Raw genomic sequence first — 15,860 nt, forward strand, 5'->3', positions numbered from 1 at the left:
CATCCTACTGGTCTTCTCCACCATCCTCAAATATGACAAGATTGTTCCCATGGCTTGCACGCATCACTTCAATGTTTTTGGAAAGATGTTCCCCCAGATTTTGGAAAAGCTGTCTCCTTGTGATTCAGGCTAATGTTCAAATAATACCTGATGTTTAACTCATCCTTAATTCCCCCTCTAAATGACCAACCTGCTAGAATATCAACTTGTTTTATATTTTCTTCATTGCACTTTTCACTATCTGGGATACTTTGTCTATGGATTTGCTTCCTTGTTCATTTTCTGTCTTTCCCATTCTCACAAGGACAGAAACCTGAACGCTGGGTGAATGAATGACTGACGGTGCACTATCAGAGCAACTGGGACAGCTGATGATACCTGACGCCAAAACTTAGTAACAGAGAATTTGTGTTCAGTGTTTAATGTTCACTCCATTCCCTGACACAGCCTAATACACTACAAAAAAATACAGACATTAAAGAGAAAAAACAGTCTTTGATTTAAATCCTGGTTTTACCACCTACTATCCAGGGGAACTTATGTTCTCCTTAAAATGAAAATGATAACATGGAACTCACTGAGCTTTCAAATAATCCACATAACTCACCTAGCATTGTGATTGACTCTTGATATGTTCTTAAAATTTGGTAGGTATGACAGCTATCATTCTATTTTCTGTTAAGTAGGAAATTACTTCTGCCTATTCTTTGCTGTTCTGGAGTAACCTCTGTCACTGGAGTGGAACCCGCTGCTTCTGCTTGCCCATATGCTTGTCCTCGCTCACCGGGACAGTGCACTGGTCTTGTGCCGTGTGGAGCCCGCCCGGGAGGGAGCTGATGAGGGCCTCCCCAGGTCCTCTGCTGGGCTGTGCGGGCCGGGGCTGGCACCTTCTCTTCTTCTTCTGAGAATGTAACATTGGTCTGTAGTAACCACCTTTACCCTGTGTGAAATGACCCTGCCTGAAAGCAAAGCCCACACAGAGGAAAGACATGCCAACAGACAAGAGAAAAACAGTACCTACTACCCCATGATCAAGCTGCACCTGAAGCAGCCCCAGCCCCTGCATCTCTCTGTCACATAATATCAGCCAACACATTATTTTGCTTATGCCAGTTTCACTTTGGTTTCTGACACTTGTAATCTCAAGAATGCTTTCTAATAAAACAGTAAAGAGTTTGTCTGTTTGTTGTCAGGCTAAGGGGGAAAAGGCTTTTCTTGAGGTCCAATTAGTAAATAAACAAATGGATGTCCAAAATGAAATGGTTTTCAGTAAAAGTGTGAAAAAAGCACTAGGGTTACGAGGAAAGACTGACACCTTCGGGATAAGGCAGGCAGTGACAGCCCCTGTGAAGAAATGGTCAGGGTTGGCTTGTAGCTCCGAAAACCAAGAGCGAATTGCCTGAGAGCCACTTAGAAGTACTTGTGGTTACAGAGGAACAGGAAAAATTAAAGAAGAAATTAACACCTTATCCAAGAAACAAGCAGGAAGAGAAGGCGTTATTGGAAGTAAAGAGGAAGGTAACCGTCTTCCTGTGCAAAGGAAATCTAATTCACAACAAAAAGGACATTTAGCAGGTAATCACTGGGCACCTAGTTTGTACTGAGGAGTTTGTACTTTAAAAAATGCTTTCTCCAAGAAAGATACATTAAAATATTTTCTTATGAGGACAGGATATCATGTAATTAATACACGTGCTATTTTCTTAATAAAGTATCATTATTAAATATCCTGTCAGGTATGTTTCATATGTATATATATTTGTTTTTTTAAAAGATACTCACAGTGGAGTGAACGACATGCTGCATCCCCACTTCTCTCTGCTAGTTAAAGCTCAATACTTTAATGAAACTACACATCCATTTGTGGGGAGAGCTTCTTAGGCAAAACACTTTGATAAACACAACAGGAAACATGAAAGGACCTATTTTACCCTTAATCCACTGAAACCTCTAGGAGATACCACTATAACATATGCCAGTGATTTTTCTCCCCCTGGAAACGGTCTACTATGTATTTAACCTCTTCTCTTTACTTCTTCAGAAATTATAGCACTAGCATAAAATTTTTAAAGTACTTTTCTCTAATTATTTTTATTTGAAAAAAATGTAGGAATTAGAATATTTGAAATATTAAGCACTCGACAACAGAACTTTATATATGTGATCTGACAGACCAAAATAGATGCCCCTTTATCAACTAAGTTGGAACCTAAGATTAAAGAAACAAAGTTACTTATGGGTCAAGGGCTCAGGGCCCAGCTGTCATGGCAAATTTCTAAATTCCTGTGGCTACAAGAAAAACCACACTCTTGCTAAACTCTCTAACAATAGGAGCTATCAGGCAAATGATCAGAACTGTGATTTATAACAAAAACCACCACAGCTCTGACTGGATAGAGGACCAGCCTTACAAACATTCTTTTCACATAAACTACTTCTAGAGGCCGCACACAAAGTATCTCTGTGTCCTATAGCTCACCTTTTGACATAAAGAGCCAAATTCCACTTCATTTTAATGCTAAAACCCTGTCCCAAAGTAAACATGGGAGATATGTTACATATATGTTTACCCACTGCACGTGCACTTGACTCCCCTTATGAATATGTATAGCTGTCCCCTCAAATCTGCGGAATACGTATGACTCTACTGTGTAGGAATGCTGTGAGGCATTAAAAAACCCAATCTGTCCTTCCGCTCTTAGAAGAGAGAGCACTTTCTCAGAGACTGTCTCTTCCTGGATTGCAAACTGATATACCCAATAAAGCTGTCCTTTCCACTATTTAGCCATCCTGGTGGTCTTTTAGATGACATATCAAAAGAAATACCACCATTAATAATCTAATGAATAATGTAAAAATTCCTATTTATATGTTTCTGTCAAAATATGTGAAACAGCCCTTTATACAAATCAATGACGGGGTGCAAGGTGAGAACTCCAGTAAAGGCCTAGCTAAGAATAATGATAATAATTAGTTACTGTCCCCCTGTTTGCTTCTCTATTTGCCACTCTGGGGCCACACACCTGGTGTCCATGAAGATTCTTAACTTTCCCCATAGCTGGTGTCCATAAAGATTCTTAACTTTCTCCATAGATAACATCACCTTTTCAAAATCTAAAGGTACTCTTTAAGACATCTTCCAGGTCTCGCATTCCAGTGGATGGATTGGCCCACCCAGACCAGCAACACACACCAAGAAACTGGCTCAACTGGAATTATGACCCCAGGGACTAGAGCAACACAAGAAGATGACTTCCACACCCCTATAATTCTACCCCAATTAACAAACCTAATTACCTAATCCGTTGTCTGCTAAGCTATCCTTAACAACCCTATCTCCCAAATTCTCCAGGAGGCAGATGTGAGAAATTTCTCCAGTCTCCCCACTTGGTATTCTGCAGAATAAAATTCTTTCTCCACTGCAACCTCGACTGTCTCAGTACATTGGCTCTTCTCTGTGCAGCTGCCAATACAACCCAGTTGGGCAGCAACAAATGGAGACTTATTTAAAAAAAAAAAAAAAAAATTGGATCATTACATACCTGAGCTTCTGGTTGTATTGTTTGACCTTTTCCAATGAGGCTGCATTTATCTGGGCTTGAAATTCTTCCACAGAAACATTGTCTCTATAATAATATCCTTCCATGCTCTCCAGTGCTGCATAAACAAGTAAATGTATTTTACAAGCAATTTGTAACTCAATTTCTCCATATTTAGTGTAATTTTATTGATTATTAGTAAATGCGCCCCACAGCACCAAGTATAAACATATACGCAAGAAACTATATTTAACTAGTTCAAAAATGAATGAAAATCATTCTGCTCTCAAAATAAATATCAAACATTTGGTGATTTTTATGTTAAGTAGGCAAAGAAAATTTCTAGTTTAAACTGTCCTCTATTTTTAACACATTTTGTATATGTTGTAAGAGACCAAAATATGCCACCCCAAAATATAACTGTAGGAGACCAGAATAGACCACCCCAAAATATAACTCATTGGCATAAGGATTATTTTGATCTGGTTATTCTGAGAAACTGCAGACACAGGAGAAACTCTGAAATCAGAGCAGAAGTTACCGTTTTTGTAAGGAAAATCTACATCTATAAAGGAAATCTCCATTTGTAAGAATGACTCCCTCTCAGCACTAGGAAGAGAAGGAAGATTAAATCCCCAGAGATTCTTACGGCACAACAAACCTTACCCATGTTTTAAGGCACTTTCCTGGTCACCTCCTCAGAACTGAGCCTTCCCCACGCCCTTCTTTGTTTCAGTGGACCATGGTATGAAAGCCTAACTTCAAAGCCACCTTTAAGATTTACTCACTTCTCCCTGAGTATCTCCCATGTAGCCATGAGGTATACATGTTATTAAAGTTCTGTTTGTTTTTCTCTTGTTAATCTGTCTTTTGTTATAAGAAGTCCATCACAACTAAGCACTATGAAGGGTAGAGAGAAAATTATTTTTCCTCCCCTGCAACATTCTTTGTGAAGCTAAATTCAAACTTCATATTATTTATATATACATACACACATATTACATGTCACACATATGCAAAGATATTCAGAACATGTGTATGAGAGGCAGACTGTGCATTAACATATGTCAGAGTAAACAGAAATTGTCACTCTCCATGTCTATTCACATTCTCTTATAGCTTCAATCAAATTAAATTAAGAAATATTAGCATAATAAATAACAAGTATAGATAAAGTGAAATCTTAGAAAACTGCCTCTACTCAAATGGTCAGATAATTTAGTTAAAAATAAACATATATGTAACATTCTACTAATTTTAAATGTCTTTTGATTAATATGGATTTCCTTTTTAACTAACATTTTTGATTATTTCTTTTTCTTTTAAACTTTATGAAGCGGTATTTAAAAAATTTTGCAGAGAAAACAAATGATATGAAAGGGCTGAGAAATATAAGATTTCCTATGGAAAGGTTGCCGGCAACAGGATTGGTAATGGGATCAATTTAAAAATGTAAATTATTTTCCCTTGAAATGCCTTATCCCTTATGAGCCTTGATTTTTAACTATTTCAAAACCGACAAAAATTAATCTTCTTTCAAAACTGCTAAATGTAATAGTTTCTAAATTAAACAATGATGTTTCTTCAAACTGAGAGAAACCATTATCATCATTTTGGGGGGCAAAAATAGGAAAGTGACTGTTAATTTTAGCTGTGCTATATTTTGTAAACCAGTAGGAGTTCTACAGCACTGACAAAAATAAATTTGTAAAGAGTATTGCTAAATTTGAAATTTTTAAAAATGAAAATTTTAAAAATTGGCTCATAATTTAAAAAAGCAACTGTAGAATATTAAAGAGGAAGTACTACATTTAGTTAGATACAAAAAATCAAATTTGTCGGCTTGTTTCAAAGATTTTTTTTATTTGTTTATTCTGTGAACTTAAATAAAATCTTAAGCGTCCCCAGCTGACTGAATGGACCCCCTCTTGGCCAAGGAGACCCCAGAAATACCCTAAAGCCGAGTTGCTGGCCATGAGAAGGGGTATGTCCCCTCCCTTCTTGGAGATATCCTCTGTAACTCATTAACAAGTCTAGGGATACACAGGGCAGGGTTTGAACCACACCTGCAGGTTCTTAGATCACTTAAGTCTGGGTATATGTCCACTATACGTCCGGTGGCTTGTCTCTGATTAACAGACTTCCTTATCTTAACGTAAAACATTCCAAGCCTTTAGACAAAGCTCTATTTCTTTAACCAATTACAAATCAAAGAATCTTTAAACCCACCTATAACCTGTAATGCCCCGCTTCAAGATATCCTGCCTTTTGGGGCCAAACCAATGTACGCCTTCCATGTATTGATTTATGTATGACTTTATGTGTAATTCCTATTTCCCTGAAATGTATAAAACCAAACTGTAACCCATGGCTCTCTGGGCCATGATCACACATAATCGGCTCAGAATAAATTTCTTTAAATTATTTTATGGAGTTTGGGTTCATTTCCATTGACAATTCCTTATGGCTTCTAGGAAGGAACACAGGAAATTTCACCTTGGCATGCTGATTATTTTTCCTTAAAGGCCCTGGCCAGTCAGCAGATGCTGGAAGAGGCTTTTCTCTGATATTCCCTTATGTACCTCAAGACTAGACCTGCCAAAGAGAACACAATTGCCTTCCCTCCTTTTCCCTCCTTGAAATCTAATTATCTTTTCTAAAGAAGAAGACTGAGAAATGCAACCACACATAGACTTTCTCATGAGAGGATTGTCTCTCCAGCTCATTCAAATTCCAAGAAAATCATTTACAAGTTAATTTCTGTCTCTTGGGTGCATTCATTCTCCCTAATAATCATTTACTATCCCCTACATTCCCATCCCCCTCCCCTATGAAGGAGGGCACATGAGCATCTGGACCTCACTGGGTTGTTGGGTAATCACTCTGCTATAATTTTCCCCCCATGCACATTAAATAAATTTTGTGTGCCTTTTTCTCCTATTAATCTGCCTATTTTAAGTTCATTTTCAGCAAACCTTCAAGGGGCAAAGGGAAAGCTTTCTCTCCTACACCCTACATCTGCATTAATTAGAATAGCTACAATTGGCTCAGCAAACTTCTGGTCCTGAATACACAGAGGGAATAAAAGAAAGTCTCCCTGATAAAACAATCCTCAAATAAATGCCACATTTACCTCCATTAACAAGCTGTTATTTGTGAAAGGCAAATATCCCAGGAGGATCCAGTCTACCAATAGTCATATTTCTATGTGAATTACTCCTACTAGTTGGAAAGCCGATGAAAGCCCTTGCACTAGAGTAAAACCCCAGTTTCCACTCCTTAGTACCTATGTGACTTTGGGCAAGTTAATTAATATCTGAGATCCTCAAGCTCTGCATTTTAGACATGCAAAATGAGAATGCCTACTAATTATGGTCGATGAGAAAGAATTTAATTAAATAATAGTATTAAGACAGCCTGTGACTATTCATATTTATTGAATGAGTTACATGCACTAGGCAACATGCCAAATGCTCTACAGGCATTATCTAGTTCTCAATTTCCGTGAGATATAGATTATGCATGAGTGTGTTTAGCCAAACAACGTTTTAGAACTAAGAGAAGAGTCCATGTAGGATGTTAGGTAGATAGTGAGGGATTCTGGGTCTCCTAGGAACGAAAGTGGGTGCTGCTGCGATTCACCACTCCCCAAATGGGCTTTCAGAGAGGGTCATGGGAGATCTGCATGTGCAGTGAGACTCAGGTCATGCAACTCCCAACTGTCCAGTGTGGTTCCATGGTGACCTCTGCACCACAAGGGAGGTCCCAATCCGGGCACTATAAAACAAGACAGACCATAACCAGGCCTTTTTGTCCCCTTCTTTTTTTGCTCTCTCTTTGCTGCGATAATCAGTCCAGTTGTCACCTGTGGCATACACACCATGCTCTGTAAACCTATATCTTGCTCTTGTCCTATAATCCTATCTTTCTCTCCTCAGTAAACCTCATTTTCGTGCCTGCCTTGGTTTGGTGTGTCTGCTCATTCTTTGGCCATGAGCGCACCAAGAACCGACATGTGATCCCATTATGACCAACATGTAGGAATGACTGTGTGACGTGTAATAATGTTTTGTGATCCTAAATGTCTAAATGACTAAAACCTGACAAGGACACTTCAATTTGTGACTTGAGACCAGAAAGACAGGACAGAGGACACTGGGACGGAGCAACAGTGGGACTGTGGGAGAGGAAGTGTGGGGGAACCACGTGGATTTAATTGACATAAAGGTCTTGATTGTTCAATGGCCTGTCCTGTTCTACAAGCTTGTTACAATGTAATAACAATTATATAAACACAACTTAATATAATTTTAATGAATACTTCTATGTGTTCCCATAAATTGCCATTTTCATTACGTTTTTGACAACTAATTTCCAAATTAATAAGGCAGTTAAAATTCACAATTACATAATGTTTTAAAAAATAGGAAAAGTGTCTAACAATTTTGCCAAGAGTCATAGCAAGAAATCTGTGGCACATGTATCGGGTTGTGGGGAACGAACAAAAAAAGATGAGTTCTATATTTAAAAACTAAAATTTGTATGGCAAAGAAGAGGAAGGAGGACAACATTCCCCATTTGAGCTAAATAGTTTATTTACTTATTCTTATTAAAAAAGAAAACAGAAAAAGTCTAACACATTAAATTTCTGTTCTCAGTATAAGTAAGTTTATAATTATGCAGTAACCTCAAACTTTGGCCTCGCTTTAGCATTTTCTTGACTAGTTACTTCAGTTTTCTTCCATCAAATACTATATTTCTCAAAAGTAGTATTAACATATTTGGTTGAATAAATATTTAATTTATTTAATAACATTTAATTAAGGGCAGCATTTAAATTACAACTTGACTTTGCTTGTTTTACTTCTACCACTTTTGAATTAGAGAGAGAAAAACATCCCATTAAATTTAGATAGTCAGCAAAAAAGGAAAACCTAATGAAGCTTAGGGAAAGTTAAAAATTAAAATTATTCTCCGACTGAAAGTGAGCTGCATTTCTATTTACTCAAAATACATTTCAAGGCTTTTCTAGGAAAGAGTTTAATCAGGGAAAACACAGGATCTCTCAAGAATAATTTTAATAGTGTTAATCAACTAAGACTCTTTTGATAGCATACTTTATTGGTTAGATAATACAGTGCACACACACGCACTGTTCCAATTCCTCAGAAACGGGCACAGCGGGTCAGAATTCCTCACTATTGGTTATACTTACTGTGAGGAAAGCAAGATTCATGGATCCCATTAAGACCGACATGTAGGAATGACTGTGTGATGTATGATAATGTTTTGTGATTCTGAATGTCTCAAAACGGAGTCAGTTATGACAAGCGACTCAGCTCACAGTGAAACTGCTGACCCTTCAAAGTGATAAGCACAGGTGTGGTAGAGTGAGGTGATATGATAACACCGTGCTGTGGCCAGCACCCCTGAGAACCCACCGGAAGAGAAAGTGAAGCCAAAAGGTAGCTGAGATAATGACCATGGACACTCCTGTGCAGGGCCAGAAAAGCAGCCAAGAACTGACTGACCATGGCTGAGACACCTGCAGATGCTTTACCCATGAGAACTTAGAGGCCTCCTTGCCCTTGGCAGTGGCCGCTGGAAGCTCTGCTGGGAGAAGGGCAGCAACTTGCACCCCCATTGCTGCCACCCCCACCCCTGGCATTTCGAGGGAAACGAGACCTACCTCCTTCATCAATCAGCACGCTGGTCTCCCAAGGTATGGGCTGTGGCTCGTTTCCCCTCTCTCATGGCTGCCTGTGTGTGCCCAATATATCTGCGTGATTGCTGGCATGTGAAAGCCTCGCAATAAACCCTGAGTGTGAAAGCATTTAATTGGCCACTGGGTCATTGTGAAACCTCCTGGCCTCCGGTTGGAGTTAGTACAGTTAGGCTGATTCGAACCCGACATGATATTGTGCTGTACTTTAAAGAGAAGTGGGTTTACATGTTCATGTATAGACTCTTAACATTTGGAAACCTCAATCTTGGGCATTGTTTCATCTTTTTAAAAAAGTTATTGATTGTTTCAATTATAAATACTGTATAAAACTCAGGGAAAACTAAAAGATACACCTTTTAAAGAACTTCAAGAAGAGTTCTAGAGGAAAAAATATTTGAATGAAGGGCACTTAAAAAATGACAATGTTTATAACAAAATGCTCCCCTTTGTTTAAAAGAGAGAACATTCAAGTTTCTAGGTGATTTTTATTATTCTCTAAGTAAGGAAACATACCTTGCAAAGAGGTAAGTGTTAGCAGTAGCATTTTCTGGTGGCAGCTTTTTTTTTTTTCATAGGAGAAAGAAAACCAAAACTATTAAATACACAAGAGTGTGCTTGTGTATTTAAAAGACCAGCACCACATGTCCTATTCGGTTTAATGCAAACCACCACCCAGAGACCCAGGGAACAGGTGTTTAACACTTTACAACCAAGGGATACCACACTTTAGGACACTACATAACTTAAATCAAAGACCTTTATATAATATGATGCCATGTCTCTAAGAGGTAGAACACATGGGTCCAGGAACCAAAGTTGGAAGAAGAAATGACTGTGCTTAACATCTGTTGAAGGCTGAATTGTGCCCACAAAAAGATATGACAAAGTCCTAACCCCTGCAAATGTGACCTTATTTTGATACAGAGTCTGTGCAGATGTAATCAAGTTAAGATGAGGTCCTACTGAATTAGGATAGGCCCAAATCCAATGACTTGTATCCCTATAAGAAGTTGGAAATTTGAAGACAGAGATACAAAGACAGACACACACTGAGGGAAGAAGGCCATGTGAAGACGGAGGCAGAGATTGTAATTATGCTGCCACAAACCAAGCAATGACAAGGACTGCTGGCAGTCACTGCAAGCCAGAAGAGGCAGGGAGGGATTCTTCCTTAGAGCCTTTGGCAGGAGAATGCCCTGACAACATCTTGATTTCAGATTCTAGCCTTCAGAACTGTGACAGAATAAATTTCGGTTGTTTTAAGCCACAAGTTTGGGGCAATTTGTTACTGCAACTCTCGGAAACTAATATATCAATTCCAGTGACTCACTGAGGAATGTTCTCATCCCCAAACTCTGGCTCTGTGGGTTTCCAAGGCACCAGCAGCCAGGAAGAGCAACCATGACCTTGGGAAGGCTGGATGACCCCAATCATCAGAAGGACAGGGCTATTGTTACACCGTGGGAGCAGGAAGGAATATGCTTGGCACCTGGGTATCTGCCGGGGGCTCTCTTAGTTTTCCCTTGCCCAAATTTGATGGTACATGGACACCTGCTGCAATTCTGGTCTGAGAAGGGCCTGGTGACCAGGGAACCAAGTCTCTTCGGGATGAAGGCCTTGGCCATGCCACAGATTAGCCACTGAGATCAGCAGACGTTCGCAAGACCACCTGCAGCAGCAGGGGATATAGTTTGCTTTTAATTTTCCTCTCCTAAATTATACCCCCTCCCAAGCTCCAGAAGTGAGGTCCACTGCAGTCCTGGTCCCTACAAAAAGACACGGGTCTGAGGGTGCATGACATGGACTACGGAGGATTTTTTAAGAGCTGCTGGCTGGATCCCCTTTCAGAAATGACGGGCTCCTTGCCCAGCTGCTGTGATCGCTGCAGAAGACATTCCTCCCCTGTTCACTCTCTAAGGCATGTTCAGCTTTTGCCGAAGAAAACTGTCCCACCCAAGGTCACATCTTCTAGAGGCCGTCTGTATGCTAATGACCTAACAATGTAGAAATATTTTACATTGCTCCCAGCCCCCTACCATCAGCTCCCCAGAATCTAGACACTTTGAACATTTGTGAAATGAATTTGTCTAATTACAGAAAGATTAACTGGATAATTGCACAGTGTTTCATAATCCACACAGACTTGTAGTTTCTCCCTCCTGGTAGATTTCAGAGTCACCTGGAAAGCTTTTAAAATATCCTGGTATTTGGGGACCACCTCCCAGAGATTTTGTCTTATTGATTTGGTGTGGGGCAGAGCACAGGTATTTTCTAAAACCTTTCCAGGATGATTCATGTGCATTAGTACTGAGAACCACTGACAGACGCAGGTCAGTGGGGAGTTAGGTGAAGAAAGGGACCCTGAATATTGGTACTGCCATTTTCAGCCAATTTATAGTTATTTGCATTATCTTACCAATGGCTCAGGGACCCCAACAGCATTAGTTCCCTGATCTGTAGGAAGCACTTACGAATATTAGCTAGAAGATTTCTTTAGGGCGATCGTCACATCTTAGCATTTTGGTTATGCTCTATGCCAACTTTCCTCTCTGGCTGTTTCTGTGTCCCTTACCTTGGAAATCTGTGTCACTTTTGTCTGCCTAGATGGCTGCTCTCCTGTAACTCTGGCCTTGGGCAATATACATTCACCTCCATCCCTGCTCACTTCCGGTCTCAAAATTCCTGATCTAATCGTTGGTCTTGTCTCTGCAGGACACACCATCAACTACTGTGCCCTCCTTTCCCCACTGCTCCATGGAAGCAGGCAAAATGGGAAGAGGGTGATACATTTGCTTCCAGTTCTAGTCCTGCAGATGGTATCACAGACAACTTTGGAAGAGCTAACTTTAAATCAATTTCCCAGGAAATTTTCAAATTCGTCCAATTTTTAAATTGTTTTATTTGCTAGCAAAGAACCATGTACAGATGTATACACAAAACTAAAACCCTTCAAATAAACTTTCATCCTAGGAATCAACTCCATTTGAAGTCTCTTCTATTTACCACCACTTTCAATTACCAGATGGTAATCTCTACTCAAACTAGGTCTGAATTTCCTGTGCTTCTCTCAGTCTGATGAACACTAAGAGCTACTAATGATTCCTCATGGGAGTTTTATGAAGGTAGAGGCAATTCTGCACCTTCTTCAATAAACAACCTTATCCCTGAGATTTTTAATGAGACAAACTAGTTCCCATCTTCTTTACCTATCTGTGACCTCAGCTGCAGAAATATTTCCACTGTTGCTTATTTAAATCATTATTCATATTTTACTGCTGTGAGAATACTAGAACCTAATGTTTACTTTTCTTTAAATTATATTTTAAAAATGATACTGTATTCACTGAAATGAATGCATATTTGGGGATTACTTTTAAATTGGCTTTTACTAAAACTAAAATAGACATTGCTCGCAAAAGAATCGTTTTCCTGTTGAGTATGATTATTCAGCTATTTATGGCTGATGTGTCACCAATGCAATCATTTATTTTTTTACAAAGATTCTTAGTGCCATCTGTTATCTTAGCAATGATTTCAAAGACAATTTTTTTTTTTGAGACAGTCTCGCTCTGTCACCCTGGCTGGAGTGCAGTGGTGTCACCATAGCTCACTGCAACCTCAAACTCCTAGGCTCAAGCAATCCTCCTGCCTCAGTCTCCCAAGCAGCTGGGACTATAGGTGTACACCACCACACCTCTCAATTTTTTATTTTTAGTAAAGATGGGGTCTCCCTCTTTCTTAGACTGATCTCAAACTCCTGACCTCAAGCAATCTTCCTGCCTCCACCTCCCAGAGTGCTAGGATTACAGGTATAAGCCAATGCGTCTAGCCACAAAGACAAAATTTTTAAAAAGAAAGAAAAAAAAAAAGAAATTGAAGGCCATGCACCATGGCTCACACCTGTAATCCTAGAACTCTCGGAGACCGAGGTGGGAGGATTGCTTGAGCTCAGGAGTTCGAGACCAGCCTGAGCAAGAGTGAGACCTCGTCTTTACAAAATATAGAAAAAGTTAGCCAGGTGTGGAGATACGTGCCTGTAGTCTCAGCTACTCGGAAGGCTGAGGCAGGAGAATCACTTGAACCCATGAGTTTGAGTTTGTAATAAGCTATGATGATGCCACTGCACTTTAGCCCAGAGTAAGACCTCTGTCTGAAAGAAAAAGAAAAAGAAAAAGAAAGAAAGAAAGAAAGAAAGAAAGAAAGAAAGAAAGAAAGAAAGAAAGAAAGAAAGAAAGAAAGAAAGAAAGAAAGAAAGAAAGAAAGAGAAAGAAAGAAGGGAGGGAGGGAGGGAGGGAAGGAAGGAAGGAAGGAAGGAAGGAAGGAAGGAAGGAAGAAAAGCCCTCATTAAACCCTGTAAATTAACATTCCAGACCAACATCCTTCCCTGTCTTCTCAAATTATCTATCTCTGTGTTGGCTTTTAACCTGTTTTAGATTAAACCATTCTCCTAACATATCTCCAAAGGTCTGTTTTTGCTTATTGTTTTCTTTTTGTTTTTCCTCCTTTTAATTACAGAATCTTGTATTACCTATATTGACCCTACCTATAAGTCACAGTCCCCCAAGAGAAATGAAGATATAACACTTTCTTCACTGAAACTTTACTCTGCTTAAATGTATTCTTCCCAAGTATTTTGAGATTGAAGAAAGGGTAATCTATCTGTTAGAATTCAGGGTTTTAAAATAATATGCATGTGATACAAGCAATATTTTCAGTTGGTAGCGAATTTAGATTTCATATGCCTGTCCATTCTTCAATTAGATAGATGGATTTCATTCCTCTACTCTTCTCATTTTTATGAGAACATTAAAATTCTACAACCAAGCCAATGTAGTTCTTGAAAACTCAAAAACAAATCCCTATGGTATTATTCAGAGAAATTGGTATAATCTTGTGCCTACAGCTTGCATTTTTTTAGGAGCTGGAGGGGAATCCTAGATTAGAAGACACTACGTAATAATCTGGACTTTAGACTTTTCTAGGTAGCATTTTATGATTTCAGAAATAAAAGATTCAGGACCTTCCTTTGGAAATTTAGTTCACTGCAGGAATTTTCTTGCTTATGCTAATCTTAATTTCTTCTATTGCAGTTGTTGATACTTGTTTATTTGAAAACAAATTAGAAAGGAATACATATATCCTGACCAAAAAAATTGACATAAAGAATTTTAAAAAGTATCAATTTAACCATCCAAGGATATTGAAAATATTTAACACATATATATGTAAGTATATACATACATATATGACATAATTGAGACTAAAATATAAATTCTTTTTCATACTTTGCATGCATGTACTGTCAAACTTTTTTATCTCATAAAACATTACAATCATGCAATTTTAATAGCACTACAATATTTTAACTTATTTAAACCAGTTAAACCCAATTTATCTTTATTTGTTTAAACCACTCATATCTTAATTCTCCATTATAAAGAATGCTGCAATTCTATTTGATAAATATTTAAATCATACATGATTCTTTCCTTAAGAAACATTCCCAGAAGCAAACATTATTACCTAAACACTATGAGTGAATTTTCAAATTAATTTAAAAAATCTTGGCTGTTAAATTTATAAAAAAATTAATAAAGATAAAACAATTTAAGTATATGAAGCATAAAAAGAAAACCTGTTTACCTTGTGCAAAAAGAACAGGATGAATTTTAAACCCTCCTCCATTTTTCAACCGTTGAGGCAGTTGTTCAAAATGGTAACTGTCAATGTAGAAGTAAACTTTCAGAGCTTGCCGACTTCCTTCCACTTGATACGTAAGAGGAACATCTAAAATGACATTTAATATTATATTACTGCCTAAAATAAAGATATGCTATATGATATACTTGTTAACTTTTAAAAATAATTCTGAAAATTACTAGAAACTAATATATTAAAGGTGCTTGTGTGTACCAAGTTCATGTTAGACACACAGTGCTATTCAGTGAAAGGTATTAAATCAGATTCTCATTAGCTAAAGCAACAGATTTATTACTTACTGTACTGTATATAAAATTCTGTAATAAGAAACTTTGTTACTTTGACATACCAGATGTCTCACTTAACTAAATGAGGAATTTAGCTACACATGGTTTGGATTCAAAACCTCCCAGGGCAGTTGCCTCATTCATATTTTACTCAGAATGAGTCCTTGGTGTACACTTCTTAAGTAGTGTGCAAGACAATGAGTATGTAGCAACTGTTACCAAAATTAGCATGGGTTTTGCAAGCTCCATTCCCTGCGCACCAGAGCAAAAATGTATTATCCTCTGTTGATGCCCTACAGTAATTAAAAATTATCTATCCAAATTCTTGTGCCTATTTTCAAAGATCCTAGATTTAATTACTTTTATAAAAAACAATAAATGAAAGGCTAAAATGCTGTAGGAGTATTTCACAATGTTATCATAAATCCTCTCCATTTTATGATATTTATCCATGATGAATATTTCTACCTCATTAAAAAAGAGTGTAAAAATCTTCCTAAAAAGTAAGAATAGTCATATTAACCAGTTAAAAATTAAGGCTAAAACGTAGTAGGTATTTAACATATGTTATTGAATCTATATTTATTACTTCTAACCTGCTTCTTTCAA

General features: G+C 38.1%; 1 protein-coding gene across 2 annotated transcripts in view; it reads right to left on the bottom strand.

Moving 5' to 3' along the window:
- Positions 1 to 15,860, bottom strand: part of PREX2 (phosphatidylinositol-3,4,5-trisphosphate dependent Rac exchange factor 2) — a 274,675-nt gene that overhangs the window by 63,624 nt on the left and 195,191 nt on the right. For both annotated transcript variants that reach the window (XM_045560617.1, XM_045560618.1), the window contains exons 34-35: positions 14,908 to 15,051; positions 3,543 to 3,657 (exon numbers count right to left, since the gene is read on the bottom strand). In XM_045560617.1, the coding sequence (XP_045416573.1) occupies positions 3,543 to 3,657; positions 14,908 to 15,051 (259 nt within the window). The remainder of the gene's footprint in view (positions 1 to 3,542; positions 3,658 to 14,907; positions 15,052 to 15,860) is intronic.

The sequence above is a fragment of the Lemur catta genome, chromosome 9 (genome assembly GCF_020740605.2).
Source record: "Lemur catta isolate mLemCat1 chromosome 9, mLemCat1.pri, whole genome shotgun sequence".
Taxonomy (NCBI): domain Eukaryota; kingdom Metazoa; phylum Chordata; class Mammalia; order Primates; family Lemuridae; genus Lemur; species Lemur catta.